Source organism: Indicator indicator, chromosome 1 (assembly GCF_027791375.1).
Source record: "Indicator indicator isolate 239-I01 chromosome 1, UM_Iind_1.1, whole genome shotgun sequence".
NCBI lineage: Eukaryota > Metazoa > Chordata > Aves > Piciformes > Indicatoridae > Indicator > Indicator indicator.
Window position 1 is genome coordinate 58,451,269 of NC_072010.1, and position 20,264 is coordinate 58,471,532.

Sequence of the window (20,264 nt, forward strand, 5' to 3'; positions counted from 1 at the left end):
TCTTGACAGTCTTATGTTAACAGTCAAGTTTGTTACACTGTATGAAGTTTCGATTTTAAGGTCTGTGCTGATGGTATAGATTTCCATGGTTTCCAAAACTCAGAGTGAGAATGAGGGGAAGTTGGTTTCTCTTTGACTGATTCTACAGCTAGTGTTCTTCCTGGGTTTTTAGGAGGAATGATTTTATGCAGCATTCTAGAAATTTCAGTTGTTTCTTTATATTTTGTGAGATAAAATATGTATTGGTTTTGGTTTATTTTCTGGTATAGTGATTAAGTGTTGGGCCCATAAGATTTCCTGTGTATCTTAATATATTGTCTGTGTTAATGCAGGTAAATAAGCTTTCCCCCCCTTTAAACCCTTTGCCATATGTACCTTTGGTTTATAATAAATGTTGACGTGTCAAGGTAGGTTTTTCAACAAAATTTGAGTTGAACAAAAAAGTGAGAATTCTGTTTTGACAGCACTTTTAAGGTAGTGAAAGAAAAGCTTTTCACGTTTTATTTATGATGACTGACAGTGACCTCTGATCACTGTAAATCTCACTTATGTGACAAAGTAGGAAATGTCAAGATAATTGGGAACAACTGAAGTAATGGAATGCAGACTGTATTTTAGGGAACAACATATACCAGGGCAATGGTGTTCAGTGTCATGCCAGCCAAGTTGGATTTTAAACTCTACTTGGAAGAAAACCCCAAAAAAAACCCAACTAAATAAGAAAGGTAAATCAAGTATAAAGGAATAAGCCTTCATAAAATTATCAGTTCTGATAATGTTTGGAGAACTTAGCTAGTAAGAGAAAATGGTAAAATCACGGAATAGCAGAGGTCAAAATGCACAAGAGAATTCTTCAGTACTTGTGATGAAAATGCCTTGTGTGTGATGCCTGACAGTGGGATGTGCTGCAGCAGGTAAAAGTGCAGAGTTACTTCTCTTCTGGAGGGTTCCACTTGAATGTTAGTCTGGCGTTTGTGGCAGTGCTGAAGTCTGTCAGTGTTCCTTCAGGGTTTTGTTGCATGTTTTAGGAGTCCTTTTGTATGTGGCCCTTTAGTGCTTGCAAGATTTAACAGCAGCTGTGCTGTTAAGCATAAGATGCTGTGTTCTGTCTGATTTCTTTATATTCTTCTAGAAATCCTGAGTGTAGCTTCTAGAAAAACATCTAAGAAAGAACTTCTAATAGTCTAAATTCCGCAACTTTTTCTAATGCTAGATCAAACACTGAATGTTGATTTTTATCACTGTCAAGTTAAAACTTAAAGGTCTGTTATTCTGATAATAAAAAGAAACAAACTTTGCGAAGTAGGATAGTGGTTACTGAACAGATAGCTCAGTTTCACTTGTTACATGGTAATGCACTTGTTTTTGAGACCTTTAATTGCACCGTTCTTTGACAATTATCTGAAGTTCCTGATCTGGTTGGCAATTGGCTATATGCAGTGATAGTCTTAACACCAAATGAACTGGAATGTAGGATTGAATTGACAACTCCAATTCTCAGCTATTGAAAGAAGGAAACTATGGAGTAGTTGCTTAATCCTGAAGTGTCCATATCATATCAATTTCACATACCACGGCCTTGAACTACTTTTGATTATTTGAAGAGTGATGGTGAAAAAACCCATGAGAGGAGAAACAACCCCACCAACCAAACAATACTGTAGTATGCCCACTAAATAAGTAGTTCCCACTTGAGATGGTAGAGGAAAATGTAGTGCTTTGCTTACCAGTTCTAGTAAATACACATTTTGATAATTATCCTTGCTATGGATTTAAAACATGTGCCAGTGTTTGTCATCTGATCTCTTTCCTGTGATGTCTTTTGCTGGGATGAAGACCTGAGTAATTAGGTCATAAAGGATGCATGATCTTTGGTTAGCTGTTTTGCCAATTCAGATGAAGATAAGAAGGGCAAAACAATGCATTACCAGGTACAATTGGAAGAGCAACTCACAAGGAGCTGGAGATTGCATGGTGTTTCTGCTGTTGGTAGGAGGCCTGTTTTGGTCATAGTTATGATGCTTTCAGGGCTCTCTTTCTTGGGAAATATTTAAACGCCATAGGAAGGAGTCGAGGGCCTGTTCAGTACTTGAGTTCATGAGGAATGGCTTCATCTTTATAATGGAGCCTAACAAAGCTGGAAGAAAAGTGCATTCATGCCTTTTGATAATGTCAGAAGTTGAGAAAGATCAGTTGCACATATTCTTTGTGGATGAATAGTTAAATAGTTAAAGTGAGCATAGAGTAACAATTTCTTGAGGTTTTTTTTATTCAAAACTGCACTGAAAATTTGTTACATGAAGAGTTGTCTTTATCCAGCACTTGTGCTGCAGATACATGGGTCCTTCATTGAATAAAGAATGTTTTCCCCTTCTTACATTGCTTAGCACTTACACATAGGAGACACCTGAAGTTGCTAAGCTTTCGTAATGACTTGGAGTTGCATGTAGGAAAAATGTAGCGAGTAGAAATTAAGAAATTTGAGAGAAGGAAGCCTTTCAACAGTATATGTAAGGACCTACAGGACTGAAGGAGAGGATGCTTGCATAACAGACACAACTAACTGTTCTCATACAGGCAAATATGAAACTGAGAATGGGATGATATAGAGTGAGATTGGAGAAGATAGTTTAACAACAAAGAGTTACTTTCTTCTCCTGCCTGGTTCAATTTCCTTGTTGGCTGGGGCAAGGGTTATTCAGTCTACACATGTAAGGAGCGTGAGCCTGGTATTGTCATCTTAAGCCAGCAAAAGTGTTCAAAGACAGTTCAAAATCTGTAGCTACAGTTAGTTTCATAGAACCTGATTGAGAGAGGTAGTGGTAAATAGTCTTAATCAAAATAATTCGTGTTAATGCATCTAAGCAATGGCTTTGCTGAAGTTATGAGAAGATGTATTGTCTGTAAATGAGTACAGAAGAATAAAAGGTAAGAAAGCAAAGGATGAATAAGGAGTATAAGGAGGCACTGTGGTAAAAAACTGGTGAGGGAATGGCAAGGGAAGGAAGATACTTTTATTTATTTTTCTTTAACATTGTTTTGCCATGTGTAGAGTTTTGTTTTATGCCTGGTAGAACACAGCTGGATGTAGACACAGAACATTAATGTCTCTGGATGCCTGCTTAGTCTCTGATGCTAGTGGGCACATTAAAGTTTTTTCAGCAAGGCTATGAAGTTACTGTATTTAAGTTTTCCATACTTGTTTTGGCTGTATTCTTGCATTAGGGTGTTGACATGGGTATTAAATGATCACTGGACTGCTGGAGCAGTTGTTGGAGACTAGACATGAACTGGAGGTTCTGTCAGCTCAACACCCTCAGACCTGAAAAAACTGTTACGTAGCGCTTTGTAATTAATACGATGTTTTACATCTCTAGGACTTTCTTAAACAGTTTTATTCTGGCATTCCTCTACTTCAGAGTGGTCTAGCTTTTCTGTCTCCACCTGCTGGTACCATGCAGAGGCATGTGCATGAAATTAGGAGGTTAAAAATTCTTATGTTAAATGAGTATTTTATGTCCTTTTAACTTAATGAAATAAACAATTTGTAAAAACAATACGAGATCATTTTATAACTCTTACAACTTTTATAAACTTGTACCATTACTTAAACATTTTTATTTGTACAATAAAAGGTGGTGCTAAAATTATATATTTCTTTACAGTCACTAGTTTATATTGGGAAAGTGGTACTGTAGCTAAAGTTTCGGGAGGAAACAGCAGTAAATAATTTTAAGAATTTTGCCTCGAATAAAAAATCAAAATGGTTTTAGTACCAGTGTGGTGGTGTATGTTTTGCACGGATATACTTGTGTTATGCAGTGACATAACATTCAGGGTGTTTTTTTTGTCATCTCTAGGCAAATATTGTGTATCAATCATAAATTCTTTGGACCAAAAAAAGCTAAAATAACCATCCTCTTTGAGTAGTCAAACTGCTGCTGTATTTATGCAATCTGCAAATGAAATGCGTGAGACTAAACCATAACTTTCTTAGGAAAAAAAGATCAAACAACTCACCAGAGATTTCAATATGCCAGTTTATTTTTAGTTTTACTCTTTAAAGCACAGCGTATTGTTGTTTTCTATTTCAGAAATGCTCTTCGAAGGGTAAAGAATTTGAATATGCATTGTTTTTTTTTTTTATTTAGTAAAGTTTGGTTTCTATTACAAAAAAAACTCTATTAGAGCTGTAAAAGATGTTGAAACGGTGTAAATTAGTAACTGTGCTGGGCAGATGACTTCAGTCTGCAGTCGGAACTGACGCAATTAGTGCTAGTGATACGATGTTGCTTATTAGATGTTGTATACATGTATAAAAATACAGTGGCAATCAAAAGTTCCCCTGTAATGATTTGCAGCTCGTCTTCCTGTGGACTGCACTGTATCAGTTACCCACTTGTTTGCAGGTAACTGAAAAAAATTACCCTGTTTGCTTCCTCTTCTTAATTCTATTTTGCAAATATAGCAGTGAATTTGCAAGAGAAAAGAAATGTAAAAGTTTCCTTCTCGGCTATAATCGTGGCTCTTCATCAGTCATCACTCTTCCTGCATTTTGTTCAAGAGGCTCTAATTGTCTGCATTTGGCAGGTTTAACACTTCCTGACAGAGAGGCTATTAAGGGGAAGTATTCTCGCATAACTGTCACAGGCAGGAACAAAGAACCTTCAAACTCAATGTGTGGAAACCACTAACATTCTTAAATGACCCTTTTCATGCATTTTATCCCTTTAAGCTAAAATTTGGAGGGTGCAGGGTCATGGAAAGCAGCAAGGTGTAATAAAACGGTAAACGCTGATTTTTATTTTTTAATTTTTTTGGGTGGGGAGAAGAGATTTCTTTTTTTTTGCTAGATTTATCTCTTGACTTGAAAACAATTGTTATTTGGAAAAATCTCATTAACAGATGTGACTGGAGTAAAAAGACTTAAAACTGATGTTTTCAGGACTGCTTTGAACTTAACAAGCACCGATTTGTGGAGCAGACTAGCTAATGAAAGGAAATTAAATTTTCTGACAACTTCCCCTGCCAGCCCCCTTATTCTTCATGGGGCTGTTACTAGGTACTGAAGACTTTTAAAGAGGATTTTGTTTTATTATCAGACATAAATGAACCAGGTATGAACATTTCTTATGTATTTTTTTTAAAGTTCTGACCTGGGTGCTTTTAAAATGGATTGCCTTGAAAGCTTTAAAAATATCAGGTTTCATTTTAATGTTCATAAGTCAGCCCCCATAGTTTCAGGCACACTTAGCAGCTGGTGGTTTCCAGACATTACTGCCTTCCATACAAATTGTTTCATGCATGTCCTGGAATAGTATAAATATTAGAGAATTTAGGTGGAATTTTCAAGTGTTACCCATGCCACTGTAATTTAACCCTTTTTCTTTCCATTATACAATACTAGAAAGATAGTTATCAGTAGGAAAAAAACAACTAACTACTCCAGGAGAAGAGGTTTGGTTATTAAAAAGTAAGCAATTTATTTTGGTTTTTATTTTCTGGGTTTCCTAGTACTTTTTTTAATGTACTAGACCATAGTAGCGAGTCAGCTGAAGCAAAGTTGGCGTTAACAAAATTGATTTTTATAATTGTCATACACTAGTGAAATGTGTGGACTCTTCAATGGAAACAATTATGTGACTCTTCTCATTTCAGATGCAGTTTTAAATGACGAGTTTAGGGTTTATTCTGACTTTAAAATGCAAAACTTACAGAAGTGAAATGCTTCAATGCTTTTGTGTTTTTCTTCAGTAGACAAAACTTGTCTCTAAAGAACTTCTGCAAGATCTTTTCCAAACCTGAATCACTTTTTAACAATAGAGAATCAACTCCCCCTACTGACAACAACCAGCAAAACAAGAAATGCCAGTGAGGACAGAAACAAGCTGGCCGTGAACAAACTTTAATGATCTGATTTATAGTCCATTATTGATTGTAAACTTCTAAATTCTGGCATTAAATTCCTACAACTGCAGAAAATCATTTTGCGATCCTGGTTGTGTTTCCTGTCAGCTGATTCCTCGTTGCTTTGAGTTTCTCAGTATACTAATGATGAGGTAGAATTTACATTCCACTTATGGTATTAATTTTACATTCCTCTGGCTGGAAAGGGTCAGAAGGTTGTAAAATCGAACATTAAATGAATCAGAGGAGACAGTAGTGCAATATATGACTGCCCTCAGGACATAGTGCAGTGGCTGATGGGATTAACGTTGAGTCTCATTTCCTGCTTTTACAGGATGCAGATGAAGCTGTCAGAATTGCAAGGGAAATTGGTAAGTTCTTAAATTAGCTATGGTGGGATTTGTGTGCCTCTCAGCAGACATGGTTGACTAAATTGAATGTGTAATAAGTAATCCCTATAGAACAAATAATGTTTTAATAGTTTTTAAGTTCCCTGTTGCCTATAGGGCTGGAAGAACTTAGGCGTTAATGGCCTGTCTCTTAAATCATCACACTTTAGCTTTGCAAACTGGACTTTACAGAACAAGTGCAGCCATGATTTGTGGAATGCGTGTAATATCTAGCTCACTGAAGTTATTTCAAAGCATATCTGCAATTGGATAGGAGAGCCAGAAGTTAAGCATTGTACATTTCTTTCTATATGGAGCCTGACATTGTGTGGAGTGCAGTTACCTTGAATATCATCCAGACCACCAGCCTTTTTACTGTGTGCTCTGAAATAAAGTAATTTCACTTCTGAGTATCTCACAGAATAGTAAAAAGAGCAACCAGTGAACTGTCTGGGACTAATTTTGATGAAGGTTAAGTGTAATATGTGTTTAATGAGTTTTGGCTTTTATTTACTAAAGCTTAGTATTAGGGAAAATATTAAACCATATGCTTGAAACTACACATGTTCTTAAATGCTTTCTGGAAGGAGAATCTAATGCAGTAAGAGTTATGTGTTTGTGTTATTTTTTGTTTTTTCTTGAGTGATAATATTTTTCCTTTCATTTTTAAGAGATAGTAGCCATGAAAAGCTATCTAGCTTCATCACAGGTACATAATTCAAAACATGTATCTGCATTTGAAACTTCTTACTAATCTAGCTACAAATACATCTCACCTATCACAAAAGCTATGGCTCTGCCTTAAGTGATAAATACAAATTGGGACTTGCACTACTGATGATGACTTTTCATCAGTGTAGCACATTTCTGCTTTCAGTTTAAGTTGGGATTTTTACCTTGTACTGGTTAACTGCCCTGAAAGCCCTCAGTATAGGCATGGCTGACTTTTAGGCTGACATAATTGAAGTCACTATGTTCCTGATGGAAAATCAAGTATTACTGATCACTGTTAGGAGAGCAAAAACAAAACAAGAGATGGTCAACGAAACTGGAACATTTTGGTGAGAACTCTTAAGTAAAACTGGGCCTAGTCCTTAAGGATGTAATACTTTGGCTATTTCAGTTTACTTTCATTTCAATACTATTTCTTGTTCTTGCTTTGTAAAAATTTTCCTGCAAGTATTTTTAAAGCTACTTTGATTAATGTAATTCAGAAAGCATTCAGTAGCTTCCTAGGTGCCCTTTAAAATGTATTCTTGCTTAATTTTCTTCTGATTTCTTCTGGTGTTCTGTTGGTTGGTTCATGTCTTTGGTATCAGTGGCAATTTGAAGGTCATTCTATCAAGGCAATCTTAAATCTGTAGATATTAAAGTCAGTTACAGACAGATGGATGATGCTTAATCTATATGGCAAATTCTTAAACCATTTCAATACAAAAAGGGTTTGTACTATGATGCCATGTAGTGAAAGAAAGTCCTTTCTACCCTTCTCCTTATCCATGTTTAGACCAGTTAATCAGTTTGATTAAGCTTTTGTCTAATCATGACCCCTAATCGGAATAAACCTCAATGATTTGTAATTTGAAAGGCTCTAAAATAGGATGACATTGAAGTACTCATACTAAAACACTAGGTATGTAACTGTATACTTTCAGAAATAAAATAATCTGACGTATTCAGAGCCTCAATCTTCCAAGAATATTTAAGTAATTATTGGGGGGAAAAAATAAAGAAAAGGGGAACCAAAGGTGTTGTGGGGCAACACCTGAAACTCTAAAACATTGCATAATGTTTTCTTGTTGCCTGCATTTTTTTTTTTTCCTGCTTCTCCCTGCTATGTTCTGGCCAAAAATCCTATAGTAATGGAACATGGCTCTTCAGGCTTAAGATGCTGCCTTTATCTGTTGCAGTGGTTATTTCTGCATACACATTTTGTAAGTACGGGAGTGAAACCTACCTTTTGCCTCTCCTTTGAGATGTGGTCTCCCAAGTGGTCAAGAGATAATGTGACAGATATCAGGTTAAATTAGGAAGTTGAAGAAATTCAAAGACAAATTGCTGTTCCTTCCTATAGTATCTCTTCTCTACACGTAAACTGTTCTTGCGATCCTTTTTGTAGTCCTTAATCACACTAGCTCTTTTTCTGGGAAGTTGTACATTAACGGCCATTGGCTTCTTGTTTTCTGAAGCAGCAATGAAACTCCTGAAAGTTTTGCTCTTCAGTTTGAAAGGACTGGACAACTATGAAGTGTAGGCGGTTGAACTAAATGAAAACCTCTACAAAATTGAAGACTTGAAAAACATTTTTGTCTTGTTTCATTTGGCATGAGTTTAGTTAGTACTAGCTTCTCAATAATGGGTTCACTTTTTTGTATCACTTAGCAGTTTGGAGAAAATTCTTTTTCATTGTTAAAAAAACAGAAGTGTGATCTGTTTTCTGTGATACTATTATGTAGTATTGGAGCAACATAGCTCTTGAGGTGCTTTGTTATTTTAAATGTACTGCACTAGGAGTGTTAAGATACAAGTTTGCTTCCTGGATCTCTTTACTAGTAGTTTATGATGATCTCCTCATTTTTTGCCAGTAATTTTTTTTTGGGGGGGAGGGGGGAGGAAATCACAGCTATAGTTTATTTCATCAGTAACAAAGGAATAAAATTTTGTTCCTAAAGAAATGTGATCTTAAGAAGGTCAAATGCCTTTATTCATAAATTACTTTGTTACTTGGGAATAATTCATTCAGTGATTTTTTTGGGTATAAATGATTTGGAGAGGACAACCTTTCTTTGCTTCAGAAATCAGTGCACTGACAGCTAAGTCTTGAAAAGAAAGATCTTTCATCTCCCTCCAAACAAAGTGTTTTAATAAACGAAGTTATTGTCTGCTGGCATTATTGGACATGTGGTCAGTTGTCATATTCCTCTTACCAACTGAACAAAGTTTGAACTTCTGTCTAATTGTTCCCTGCTGTTAGGCTACCCTGTCATGATCAAGGCCTCAGCAGGTGGTGGTGGGAAAGGCATGAGAATCGCTTGGGATGATGAAGAGACCAGGTGAGATGCTGTCCAAGAGCTTGCCTTGATGAATGCTACAGTTGCCAAAGTCCCATTAAGCCACTGTGAGCTGACAGTTGAGCAGATATGAAATGTTAGACAGAGAAATTGGATATTATTTGGTTTTTTTCCTTTTTGTGTAGTGAGTGGAGTACTTTGAGTTTGCATGTGTCTGTTTAAAACTAATTTTTGCATAAACGTTACAAAACAGGGTCTGTTAATCTGAGTAAAAAGCCAACACAAGTGCAGTTAGTACAGTGATAGACCGTAATTTTAGACTGTAAATACCGTGTTGTATGCCTTTCAGAATGCTGATGTATTAATTGCATGTGTGTTAGGTAGAATATTTACCAGCCCTGATTCTCAAGCATTAATGCATGCCATTAGTTCTGTTAAAGTTGATGAGACTGATTATTCATGTGTGGAAACACATACTGTGTTTCCAGAATGTACTCTAATAAATTGCATACTTCTTGTGTAAAATATTTGTCTGGGCAAACTATTGTGCTTTTGTCTGCTTGAAACAACGTTTGTTTAAACACACACGTTTTCATGTCTTTTAGTGGTTGTCTGAATCCTGAACACTTCATAACACATTGTTATTGACTGGAAGTTTTGTAATCCTTTTTCTACTATTGTTCTGACAGTAAGGAGCCTGATTTCAGCCCCATGTGCCACTAATGTTACAGCAAAATGTACTTTGGGATTTTTTTCAAGGCTTGTAGCAAAAGGCATATTTGATCCAAAATTAGATAACTTAAATGTTTCCTTTCCACATGGAGAGAAGGGAGCACATATGCTGGGATCAGTTTGAAGTACAGTTCAGATTTTCATTAGTTTTAGTCAACTGCAAGATAGCCCTGTCTCATATGTGTTCTCTATTAAATTTGCTTGCCAAAACCTAAGAGCTGGGAGAAAGAACAACTAAGGGCTAGCACAGTAATATTTTAGATTTTTCATGTGTGGTCACATCTAAACAGGAAAATAAGGTTTTGTTCATTAGAATGAAGATCTAGAATAAACTGCTTTCTTACAAGAATGCTTTGTTCTCACTGCTTTAGAATCCAAAATTGCTACCTTGATCTCATTCAGGCAGCAATTGCATCTGTTGTACTTGAAAGGAAAGCATTCCTTTTCTTGTTTTGCTCAGAAAAGAGCAAAGGAGTTCGATTAAAGTGACTGTTTAAAGATAAAAAATATCATCTGAAGTCATGATTGCTAATTTGTTTTGGAGAAAAGTTGTGGTTACTGTTTAAAAGTCACTTGATAGAGCTGATTGCTATTAACAATAACTATCTAGGAATGCTTTCTTGTACATTTGCATAGAACACTAATTTAGTGATACTACTTTGACCCAGTGACATTAAATATTAGTTTGAGAGGCTTGCCTTTGAAGTATCATTCAACTTACTATGTCATTGGTGTCCTTAGAATAATAATTTTCACTAGTTATGCAAGTGACAACAGTGTAGTTTTATAGAGTAATATCTAAAAGGTGCAAAGAGAAAGAACACCTAGCCTGAATCACAGATCAACACTATTTACTGATCCTGTGTCAAGGAGAAAAGCTTATTTTAACATTTATGGGTAGGCACCAATGAAGGCAAAATACTTGTTGCAGAGAACTGAAGATAAAAATAGATTTACTTTGCATTTACATATGAAGTAGAGCATTGAGGTTTCCTTTATAGGCTGCCTTGAAGAAATATGAGACTGTATAATATTTGTTGTAAACATCCATTTTTACAGAAATAAGATTGTTTTGTTCGTAACAAGTTGAGCTTCTTTCAAAACTCTCAGTTGGATGTTCTCCCTCACAGATAAAAGGAACAATCTGATAGCTTTAATATTGTGTGAAAACTTGACCTTATGTATCATCGTGCTGTATCCAAATCCATGAAATCCTAAAAATAAGTTAATTTCCAACTATTGGCAGACTCTTCAAAAGCAAATATCTGAATAGTCTTGTGTTTCAGGGTTCAGAGATGCGAAATAAGTGTGAAGAATTGTTGATAATGCTTCAATTTGTGAACTCACTTTGGCTTTGTCACATGAGATTAATTTCAAATGCTATGAGGGTGGGGGGAACTTATATAAACTATTTTTGCTTGAAACATCTGGATTTTCACAAGACTCAAGTTTTCCTTTTCTCAACTGGCACTTAAAGGAGGCTTAAATGTGTTATGTAGTGTGATATGGAAATAGCCCCTGGAAATGGAAAAGACCTATCTGAGTGACTTAACTGCTGCTGTTACAGAGTTATTCACTGTGGTGACTTAATGGTGGTTCATCTTTTGCATCTTTTAAATATCCTCAGTTATAAAAATTTCACTAGATTATGTGTTATGGTTATTATAAGTCTCTTTTCAACAGTGTACTGTTACGGCACAAGGGGCAGTGGATACAAAGTTCCACCTCAACATGAGGAAAAACTTCTTTACTGTAAGAGTAACTGACCACTGGAACTGCCCAGAGGGGTTGTGGAGTGTCCTGCTCTAAAGACTTTCAAAACCTGTCTGGGTGAGTTGCTGTGTGACCTGCCCCAGGTGCCCCTGCTTTTTAGCAGGGGATGTTGGACTTGATCTTCAGAGGTCCCATCCAACCCCCACCATTCTATTATTCTAGCTATAGCTAAGATTTCTGTAACTTGCAGCTAGTGTTTATAACTGGAAATACTAGAATAATTTTACCGCTGTTATTGTTAATTTTTTTCTTGAATTGTGCCTGTGACTGTGGAATGCTGTTATGTTGCCCCTTGCCTCTATCTGAGTAGGGCTTCTAACTCTCACTTCTATTGCTTTCTTCAAAATTTCAGTCAAGTTTTAGTTGGGAATTTTGTCTATGGTTCAAGCTGCTAATCTACTTCTGAAATTAAAAACAGCCCTATTTTCACTCTGACCCCTAGTCAGTTCTCTTAGGGTAAGTAGAATTTAGGTTACACTTTTTTCACATAGCAGATACCCACTACAAATTATATTGAAAATGAAATATGGATTTCTGAAACAGTTTGCACTGAATTTTGATTTGTAGGTTCTTAATATCCTGAGGAAGTCTTGCTGCTAAATGTCTAAAAGTCTGTTGATAATAGCAACTCTGGTCTTGTATGTGAAGAGCCTCTCTTCTCACGTCTCTGAGTCTGATCTAAAAGTGTTTTTCAAATATGGGCAATATGAAGCTCATAATGAAGTACAACAAAACATGGCTAGGCTAGGTGTCTGAATATCTGAAAGTATTCTTTGTCCTTCCTTCTTTGTGCAGAAACTGTCTGGCTTTCAGTATGCTTATAACAATTGTAACTTAAGTCTTTAGGTGCTATGGCTTCAAATGGTCTGCTGGCAGCTCTGAACAGGAATTAATTTGGGACGCTATTCTATCCAAAGATTAAATTTTCTTGCAGAGATTGTGGTGGATCTTCACACACAAAAAAACCTTCCTGGCATGTAGGTTTGGTATCAGAGGCCATCATACAGGAACTACTGGCCCTTGTTTTAAACTCTGTGGATTTGCAGATAGAAATTAGTTCTGCTAGAGCTGCAAACATGACAACCTTTAAGTTGGAAACTTGTACTGAATTATTTTCTAACAATTACCTGTTGAGAAATTTGAATCTTTATGCTAATTCCTAACTCTGGCCCCCACCAGTTAGTCTTGAATTCTGTAACTTCTCCTAGATACTTGAATCTTGCATGTTTAATGAGTATCTGTTTTGAAAGCTTTCAGCAAGGCAGCTTCCAGAAACAGATAATTAAGGAGATGAAAGATTTTGTTTTAAAAATAGGAAAACAAATTGTCCTGTTTTTAAAAATCTTTCTTGGTGTTTATGCCGATTTTATAAACTTGAGTTAAACATCTCTCAAATTCCAAGAACCCCTTATGATTTCTCTGCTGTTGTTTATGGTATCATGTTTACTTTCACTGTCACAGTTGTTGCTCTTCATTGCAAATCGTACAACAGGATACATGGGAGAGTTACTTAGCAAACTTATTTTTTAGTCTGCAATAACTTTCTGCAGTTTCCTGCCTTCAAAAACACAAGAAGTTTTTTTCTTTTGTGATGTAGTCTTCCAGTGGCTATGAATGAGCAGTGGAACTGGCAGTCAAGTTCAGGTGGAATAACACGTGACAAGTCATTCTGAATCCTGAGCCTCTTGAGGCAAAGGAAATATGAAGTATACTGTATGAGAAGACAATGCTTTAAAATACTGAATCATTGCCTCTGCATTGAGTTTCATTATCTTCCCAAAGTAGTGGATTTGGACTGTCAGGATGCTGTGCAAAAGTGTGAGTGCATGAGTTTGGTATCCTTGGTCTGTCCAGCATAGGTATATGCTGTAGAAGGGTTCAGGTAAAGGGAGGGAGTCAGTTGGGTGAGTGAAGTGCAGTATTTTAAAATTTCTTTTTAAACACAGATTTCTGTATCAGCTGCATGTGTCAATCTCTGTGAAATGCTTTGAATAATTTTTTTAAATTTTGGAGTCACCTGAAGCAATGTATATTGGTTGTGTGTAAAATAAAACAATTGAATATTTATTGGTTACTTAGCATTTACCAGTCACAGTTTTAGAGGGATTCTACTGTAGTTATCAAATATCTGGTTTTAGCTAGATGTCCTTTCTAAGTCTGGCCTTGGCAAGAAAAGACTATTTTCTTTTACTATTTCCTGATACTGGGAACTGAATTATTACATGATGACTGCAGTCTTTTGTTAGTGTCTGGCTACCTCCAAAGCAAGTGGTTGTTTTAATTAAGGCATCAATGCTGATCTTGGAGCTGGAGGCAGAAAGTTGGCATGGGCTATCTCACTTCAGACAACTGCGAAGAAGACTTGTTGAAAGATCAGAGAATTGTTTGTGTTGGAAGGGACCTTAAAGATCATTTAATTTCATTCTCCCTGCCATGGGCAGGGACACCTTCCACTATATCAGGTTGCTTAAAGCCCCATCCAACCCAGCCTTGAACACTTCCAGGGATGGGGCTTCTACAGCTTCTTTGAGCAACCTGTTCCAGTGCCTCACCATCCTCGCAGTGATGAATTTCTGTGGTGGTTTGAAAATTCCTCCTAACATGAAATTTGCCAGCCCAGCCCAGTTGGAAGCAAAGGAAGCTGTATTTACAAGCAAGCCTACAATTTACAATGGAATGCAATGAATATGTACAAAATATACAGTATTTGCAGGTACTTACAAACAGTGCAAGAACCCACCTGCCAAAAACCAGGGGAGCTAATAGCTTTTCCCTTCCTGCCCCTCTCCTTACCCCCTTGGACACAAAGGGACAAGAGAAAAGAGCAGAGGGTTGTTTTGTTAGACGCAGTCACTGTCAAGCAGAAGCAAGTTAGTCCCTTCCAGAGCAAAGAAGGGAAAAGAGAAAGATTATGTTACTGGCTTAAGTCCATTTATCTCTCCAATGGGATTGTTTAGAATTACCATTATTTTACATTTTGCACCCAATAGTAATTTATTTACATTTTACTACTTTCTGTTCAAAATCTGTGGAAAATTTTAAAGGTACAGCTGAAAACTACCACAATTTCTTAAAAATACCCGATCTGAATCTGGCCTCTTTCATTTTTGAAACCATTACCCTGCATCCTATCGCTACACTCCCAAAAAAGAGTTCCTCTCCATCTTTCCTGTAGGCTCCCTTTAAGTACTGAAGGCCACTACAAGGTCTTCCTGGAGTCTTCTCTTCTCCATGCTGAAAAACCTTACTCTCTCAGCCTGTCCTTGGACATCAAGTGTTTCAGCCCCCTGATATCATCATCGTGCTTGTCTGGACCTGCTTGAGCAAGTCCATGCACTTGTATACCAGGGGCCCCAGGGCAGAACACAGTATTCCAGATATGGTCTTACAAGAGCAGAGTGGAGGGAAAGAATCACCTTCCTTGTCCTGCTGGCCATACTTCTTTTGGTACAGCCCAGGATAAGGTTGGCTTTCTGGACTGTGAATGCACTTTGCTGCTTCATGTCCAGCTTTTCATCCACCAACTGACATCATCTTCCTGGACTTGTGCAAAGCGTTCCTGGTCTCTAAACTGGAAGGACATGGACTTGATGGATAGACCACTTAGTGGATAAGGAATTGAATGAATGGTTGCTCTGAGTTGCTATCAATGGTTCAATATCCAAATGGAGACCTGTGATGAGTGGAGTCCTTCAGTACTTGGACCAGTGTAGTTAACATCTTTGTTGGTGACATGCACAGTATGATTGAGTGCACCCTCAGCCAATTTGCTGACAACACCAGGCTCTGTTGGGGGGCTGCCCAGCTGAATACAGTACTCCATGTGGGGTCTTGCAAGAGAATAGGGCCAGAATCACCTCCCTTGACCTGCTGGTCATGCATCTTTTGATGCAGCCCAGAATATGGTTGGCGCTTTGGGCTGCCAGTGCACATTGCCAGCTCATGTCAAGCACTGCATTAGCCAGCATCCCCAGGTCCTCCTCTGCAGGGCTGCTCTCAATCCACTCATCACCTACCTTGTACTTGTGCTTGGGATTGTTCCTGTGTGCTGCACCTTGCACTTGGCCCTGCTGAACTTCTTGAGGTCTTCATGAGCCCACTTCTTAGGCCTATCAGGGTTCTTGTGGAGGGTGCCCCTTTCCCTCTCTGCTGAGCTTGGTTTCGTCAGCAAACCATGACTGAAGGTGCACTCAATCCCATACTCTGTGTTGCTGCCAAAGATGCTAAACAGTACAGGTCCTGGTAGCAACATCTGAGAGAAACTACTCAGCATTGGTCTCTAGCTGGACAGTGAGCTGTTGACTGCAGTTCTTTGAGTGTGACCATCCAGCTAATGTGCAGAGAGTTGTCCATCTGTTAAATCCACATCTCCATGTTAGAGTCAAGGATGTCATACAAGACAGCATCAAATGCTTTGCCACAAGTCCAGTTGCTCTTCCCTTATCCACCAATGCTGTAAACCCTGTCATAGAAGATCAATAAATACTTTTGTACAGCTTACACTTCAGTGTGAATAAATGGACTCTAGTGAGAGAGGGGAACCTTTAAGACATTTTGTTCTTCCCCTTATAGCATCATGCAAGTTTGAAGGGACCTAGGGGCATGAGCTCCACCAGCTTTGTCCTAGAAAAGGATCAACAGTGAATTTGAAGCTGGTTGCTTAGAGCTTTGCTTAGTTTGGTCTTGCATTGAAATTGTGCAGTCTATCTAAACCGCCATGTTTCTGAGTTCTTTCCAGTCACGTTTTTCCTTACATCCAACTGGGGACTCCCCGGTTCATTTTATGGCCACTGCCCTATTTTTGTGCTGTGTAATACAATAATGAGCTTGACTCTGTTGTCTTAGTAAACTCCTTGTTACATACTGGAAGGCTGCTCTTAAAGGTCTGCTAAAGCCTTGTGTGTCCTGTTCAACAAGACCAGCTGTCTCAGTCCTGGTGCACTCTAACCATCTTACTTGACCTTATCGTTTTGGAGCACTAAATATTTTGTTTAAAAACAAAACAACCCAACAGATGCTTCCCTGTCCCAACAAACAGCAACGACTACCCTCACCAGAATCTCCTCTAAACCACTAACAAACCACAGAAACATCTTTCCGCCTCCCCAAAACCCCACAGCCTGAACACCCAAACCAAATCCACCCGCAGGTGGTGTTGACTTTGTGTTGCTTAAAGAAGATTTTATTGTGTGTTGTCAGCTTGAGCAGGGGAACTGTTAATGAATTTATGATGCAATAATTACCCTTACTGGTCTCTTCCTTCATCGAGACCTTGTAGTTCTCATTCTCCTGCCCTTTCCAAAGAAGAGATCCTTATATTTGATCTGACCTTTCATAAAAAGTTATGTCTTAAAACTTGGGTAGCCATTCATTGCAGCATTGTAGTTGTATAATTTGTCCCGCTATGTCAGTTATCACAGAATGTTAAGGGCTGGAAAGGACTTCAAAATATCATCTAGTCCAGTCCCCATGCTGGAGCAGGATCACCTATACCAGATCACACAGGAACACATGAAGGTGGATCTTGAATATCTTCAGAGAAGGAGACTCCACCCCCCCCCTGTGCAGCCTGTTCCAGTTATCCTAAGGATGTTGCAGTTCTCTGTCTAGTTCTGGCTCTAGCTCCTGTTGCATGATTTGAGGCACAGGAGCTTGAGTGGACCTCCTGATTTTTTTTTTATTTGATGCCTCCACGCTTTAACTAGTGTGTACTGCCCACCACTGTGACCTACCCTGAGGGGAGAGAGTGGTGTTTCTCTGTCTGCCTTAGGCATAGGTTGGGGTGGCCTTTCAGCCCCTCTGCTTCAAGCCTCTAACTTTGGTCATGACATCTGCTGTGTCATGGATACTGCTTCATCTGGGGCTGTGAAGTCTCTATGTGTACTGTATGGTTCCATCCTGTTAGCACTGCTCCAACTTACTGGCTGTGTGCCTTCAAGGGGCTGACCTGGAGCATGAGTCATCCTTGCAGCAGGCAAGGCCCTTTTTCATCATGAAGCAGCCTACCAGTGTAGGAGTAGAGAAACAGCTAGTAGATGCTAATGGAAGCACCTAAACCCAGCAAATCTATATATAGGATAAAACCCTTACAGACTGTCACTAGAAGTTGCCAAGAACTGAAGAAGAAAACTTAATAGAAAATCTTGCCTGAATAAATAAATAACCTGCAATCAAAATGCCAGCCCTACTGGCAAAACTACCTCTACCACCATCTGCTCCTTATGAGAAACTACAAAAAGTACCTCCTGTACAATCCATCTTACGTGGTTCTCTTTGCTGTCCTCTTTGCAAACTGGCTCAGCTGGTGTTCTGTAGTGTGGAGTGCCCAATGTTGTTTAATGGACAATCAATACTTGTACTCCTCCCTCCCAGCCCCTTGGTCTGATGCAAGAGCAGTGTGAAGATGGCTGTATTGATAGGTGGTTAGTGATTGAAGTGACGATCTGTGCAGAGCCTTTACTAAAGAATCTTCTGACCAGAGTGCCTGTTTACTTTGAGCCATAGCATAAAGGTGTCGACGTGCCTGGGTCTTCATGTAGCCTTAATGATTTTGTCAACCTGATTGCCTTATCAAAAGCCAGGGCTTGATGAGGCTGCAGACAGTATGTTGCTTGTGTGGTAAACTGTAGCTGGGCCTGGACAGGGGCAGTAAGCTCAGATTTTCCTGTCCCAGGTTCCCCTGCACTTCTCTTTTGGGGCTAACATGGGCAGGAAAGTTTTGGACTTGGTCACACATGTAAGTAAAGTTGTACTGTGTGGGGAGTATCTTTCTTGCAGTGAAGCTCTCTCAGATTGTTGCTTGGTGTAAGATAATGCTCCAAATACAATTTTTATTCTAGCCTAAGCAGCTTTTTTTTTTTTCCCTGTAAAGTGTTCTTTTAAGAGACTCGTATTCATTTCAGTTTGGTTGGTGTGATCCCCTTAAGAAGGGTGAAGTGTATTTATGGCAGTTTTCATTACTGAACAAATGCAAGTACACAGATTTGTAAGACACAAACAAGGTCAGAATACTTGACTGAGGTAGGCATTCTTGTTATATAAAATTCAAAAAGATTTACAGATGTATGGATTAGATAATTAGGCACCTGACTTTTTTTTAATGAGTATTGCAGCTTAGATTTCTAATTAGCACATACTTCAGTGAGGCAAAAATAGTCAATAGTGCACAAAACTGTTGGATAGAGTGTTTACAAAAGGAAACAGAGCCTTTGATGTAGGAGTTAAAGTAAGTCTAGATCTGTTTCAATAAGAAACACTGTGTTTAGATGTTTGTTACTTTTTTTTTTTTAAATGGATCAGGTAGTGTACAGAATCACAAATTTTGATGTCCCTTTTCTTTGTTGATTCAGTATATTGAAGTTAAACATGAAATTTGGGGAAGATTATACTTTGAGTATGATGTCTAAATTATAGCGTATATTGTTCCCTAATCTTGAAAAAAGATTAATACCTTGGAATATACTCACAGAGTCACAGAATACCAGGGCCTGAAAGGGACCTGAAAAGATCATCTAGTCCAACCCTCCTGCCAGAGCTAGGACCACTTATACCAGATCACACTGGAACACGTCCAGGTGGGTCTTGAATATCTCCAGAGAGATATTCAAGAGATATTTAAGAGATATCCAGAGAGGTGCTCAAGAGAGAGCTCTCAGCTCTATCCTGTAAATCTACCTGTCTTATGGTTCTATTGTCAAGATTTTGTTTGTGAAACTGACTTAGATTCCAGATGGAAGTCATGGAAATGTCAGCTCGGTTGTGCCTTAGTTCTTACTCTGGGCACAAACATCAGGGCTACTGCATTTCAGTAGACATTCCCACAGAAATCCCAAATTTTCCATAGCTATCAATAAAAAAGGCCCAAAATTGCCAGTTAAAGAACTTGTGGAAGTCTTCTGTGGAGCCTTTAATTCTGTGCATTATGGTATGTTTCACCCTGAGAAAGCTGTACCTGAAGTTCTCTCAGCAGGTTTTGCTTGATAGGAGTAATCTTCTGCCATGAAAAATAAAGTTAATAAATATAGTAATGAATTTATTTGTTTGAATAATAGCTTATGTAAAAGAGGAAAACAGAATGGTAGGGTCTGGAAGGCACTTCCGAGGATCATCTAGTCCAATCCGCCCTGGTGAAGAAGATTTGTCTAGATCAGGCTACAGAAGACCAGATCCAGGTGAATTTTAAAGATCTCTACAGAGGAGACTCCACAACCACTCTGGGTAGTCTTTTCTAGTGCTCTGTCACCCTCCAAGGAAGGAAGTTTTTTCTTAGGTTTAGGTGGAACTCCCTGTATTCAAATTCATACCTGTTGCTCCTTGCCCTATCATTGGGTAGTACTGAAAACAGTCTGGTCCTCTGGATGCTTGCCTTTTAGATGTTAAGTACTGGTTAAGATTCCCACTTAGTCTTTGTTAGGCTAAGTAGTCCCAGGTCTCTCAGCCTTTCCTTGTGATG

The 20,264-nt window shown here is 38.3% G+C and overlaps 1 protein-coding gene across 1 annotated transcript in view; it reads left to right on the forward strand.

The window, feature by feature from the left end:
* Window positions 1-20,264, forward strand: part of PCCA (propionyl-CoA carboxylase subunit alpha) — a 292,821-nt gene that overhangs the window by 76,164 nt on the left and 196,393 nt on the right. The window contains exons 8-9 of the mRNA XM_054381074.1: window positions 6,242-6,278; window positions 9,271-9,349. Of these exons, the coding sequence (XP_054237049.1) occupies window positions 6,242-6,278; window positions 9,271-9,349 (116 nt within the window). The remainder of the gene's footprint in view (window positions 1-6,241; window positions 6,279-9,270; window positions 9,350-20,264) is intronic.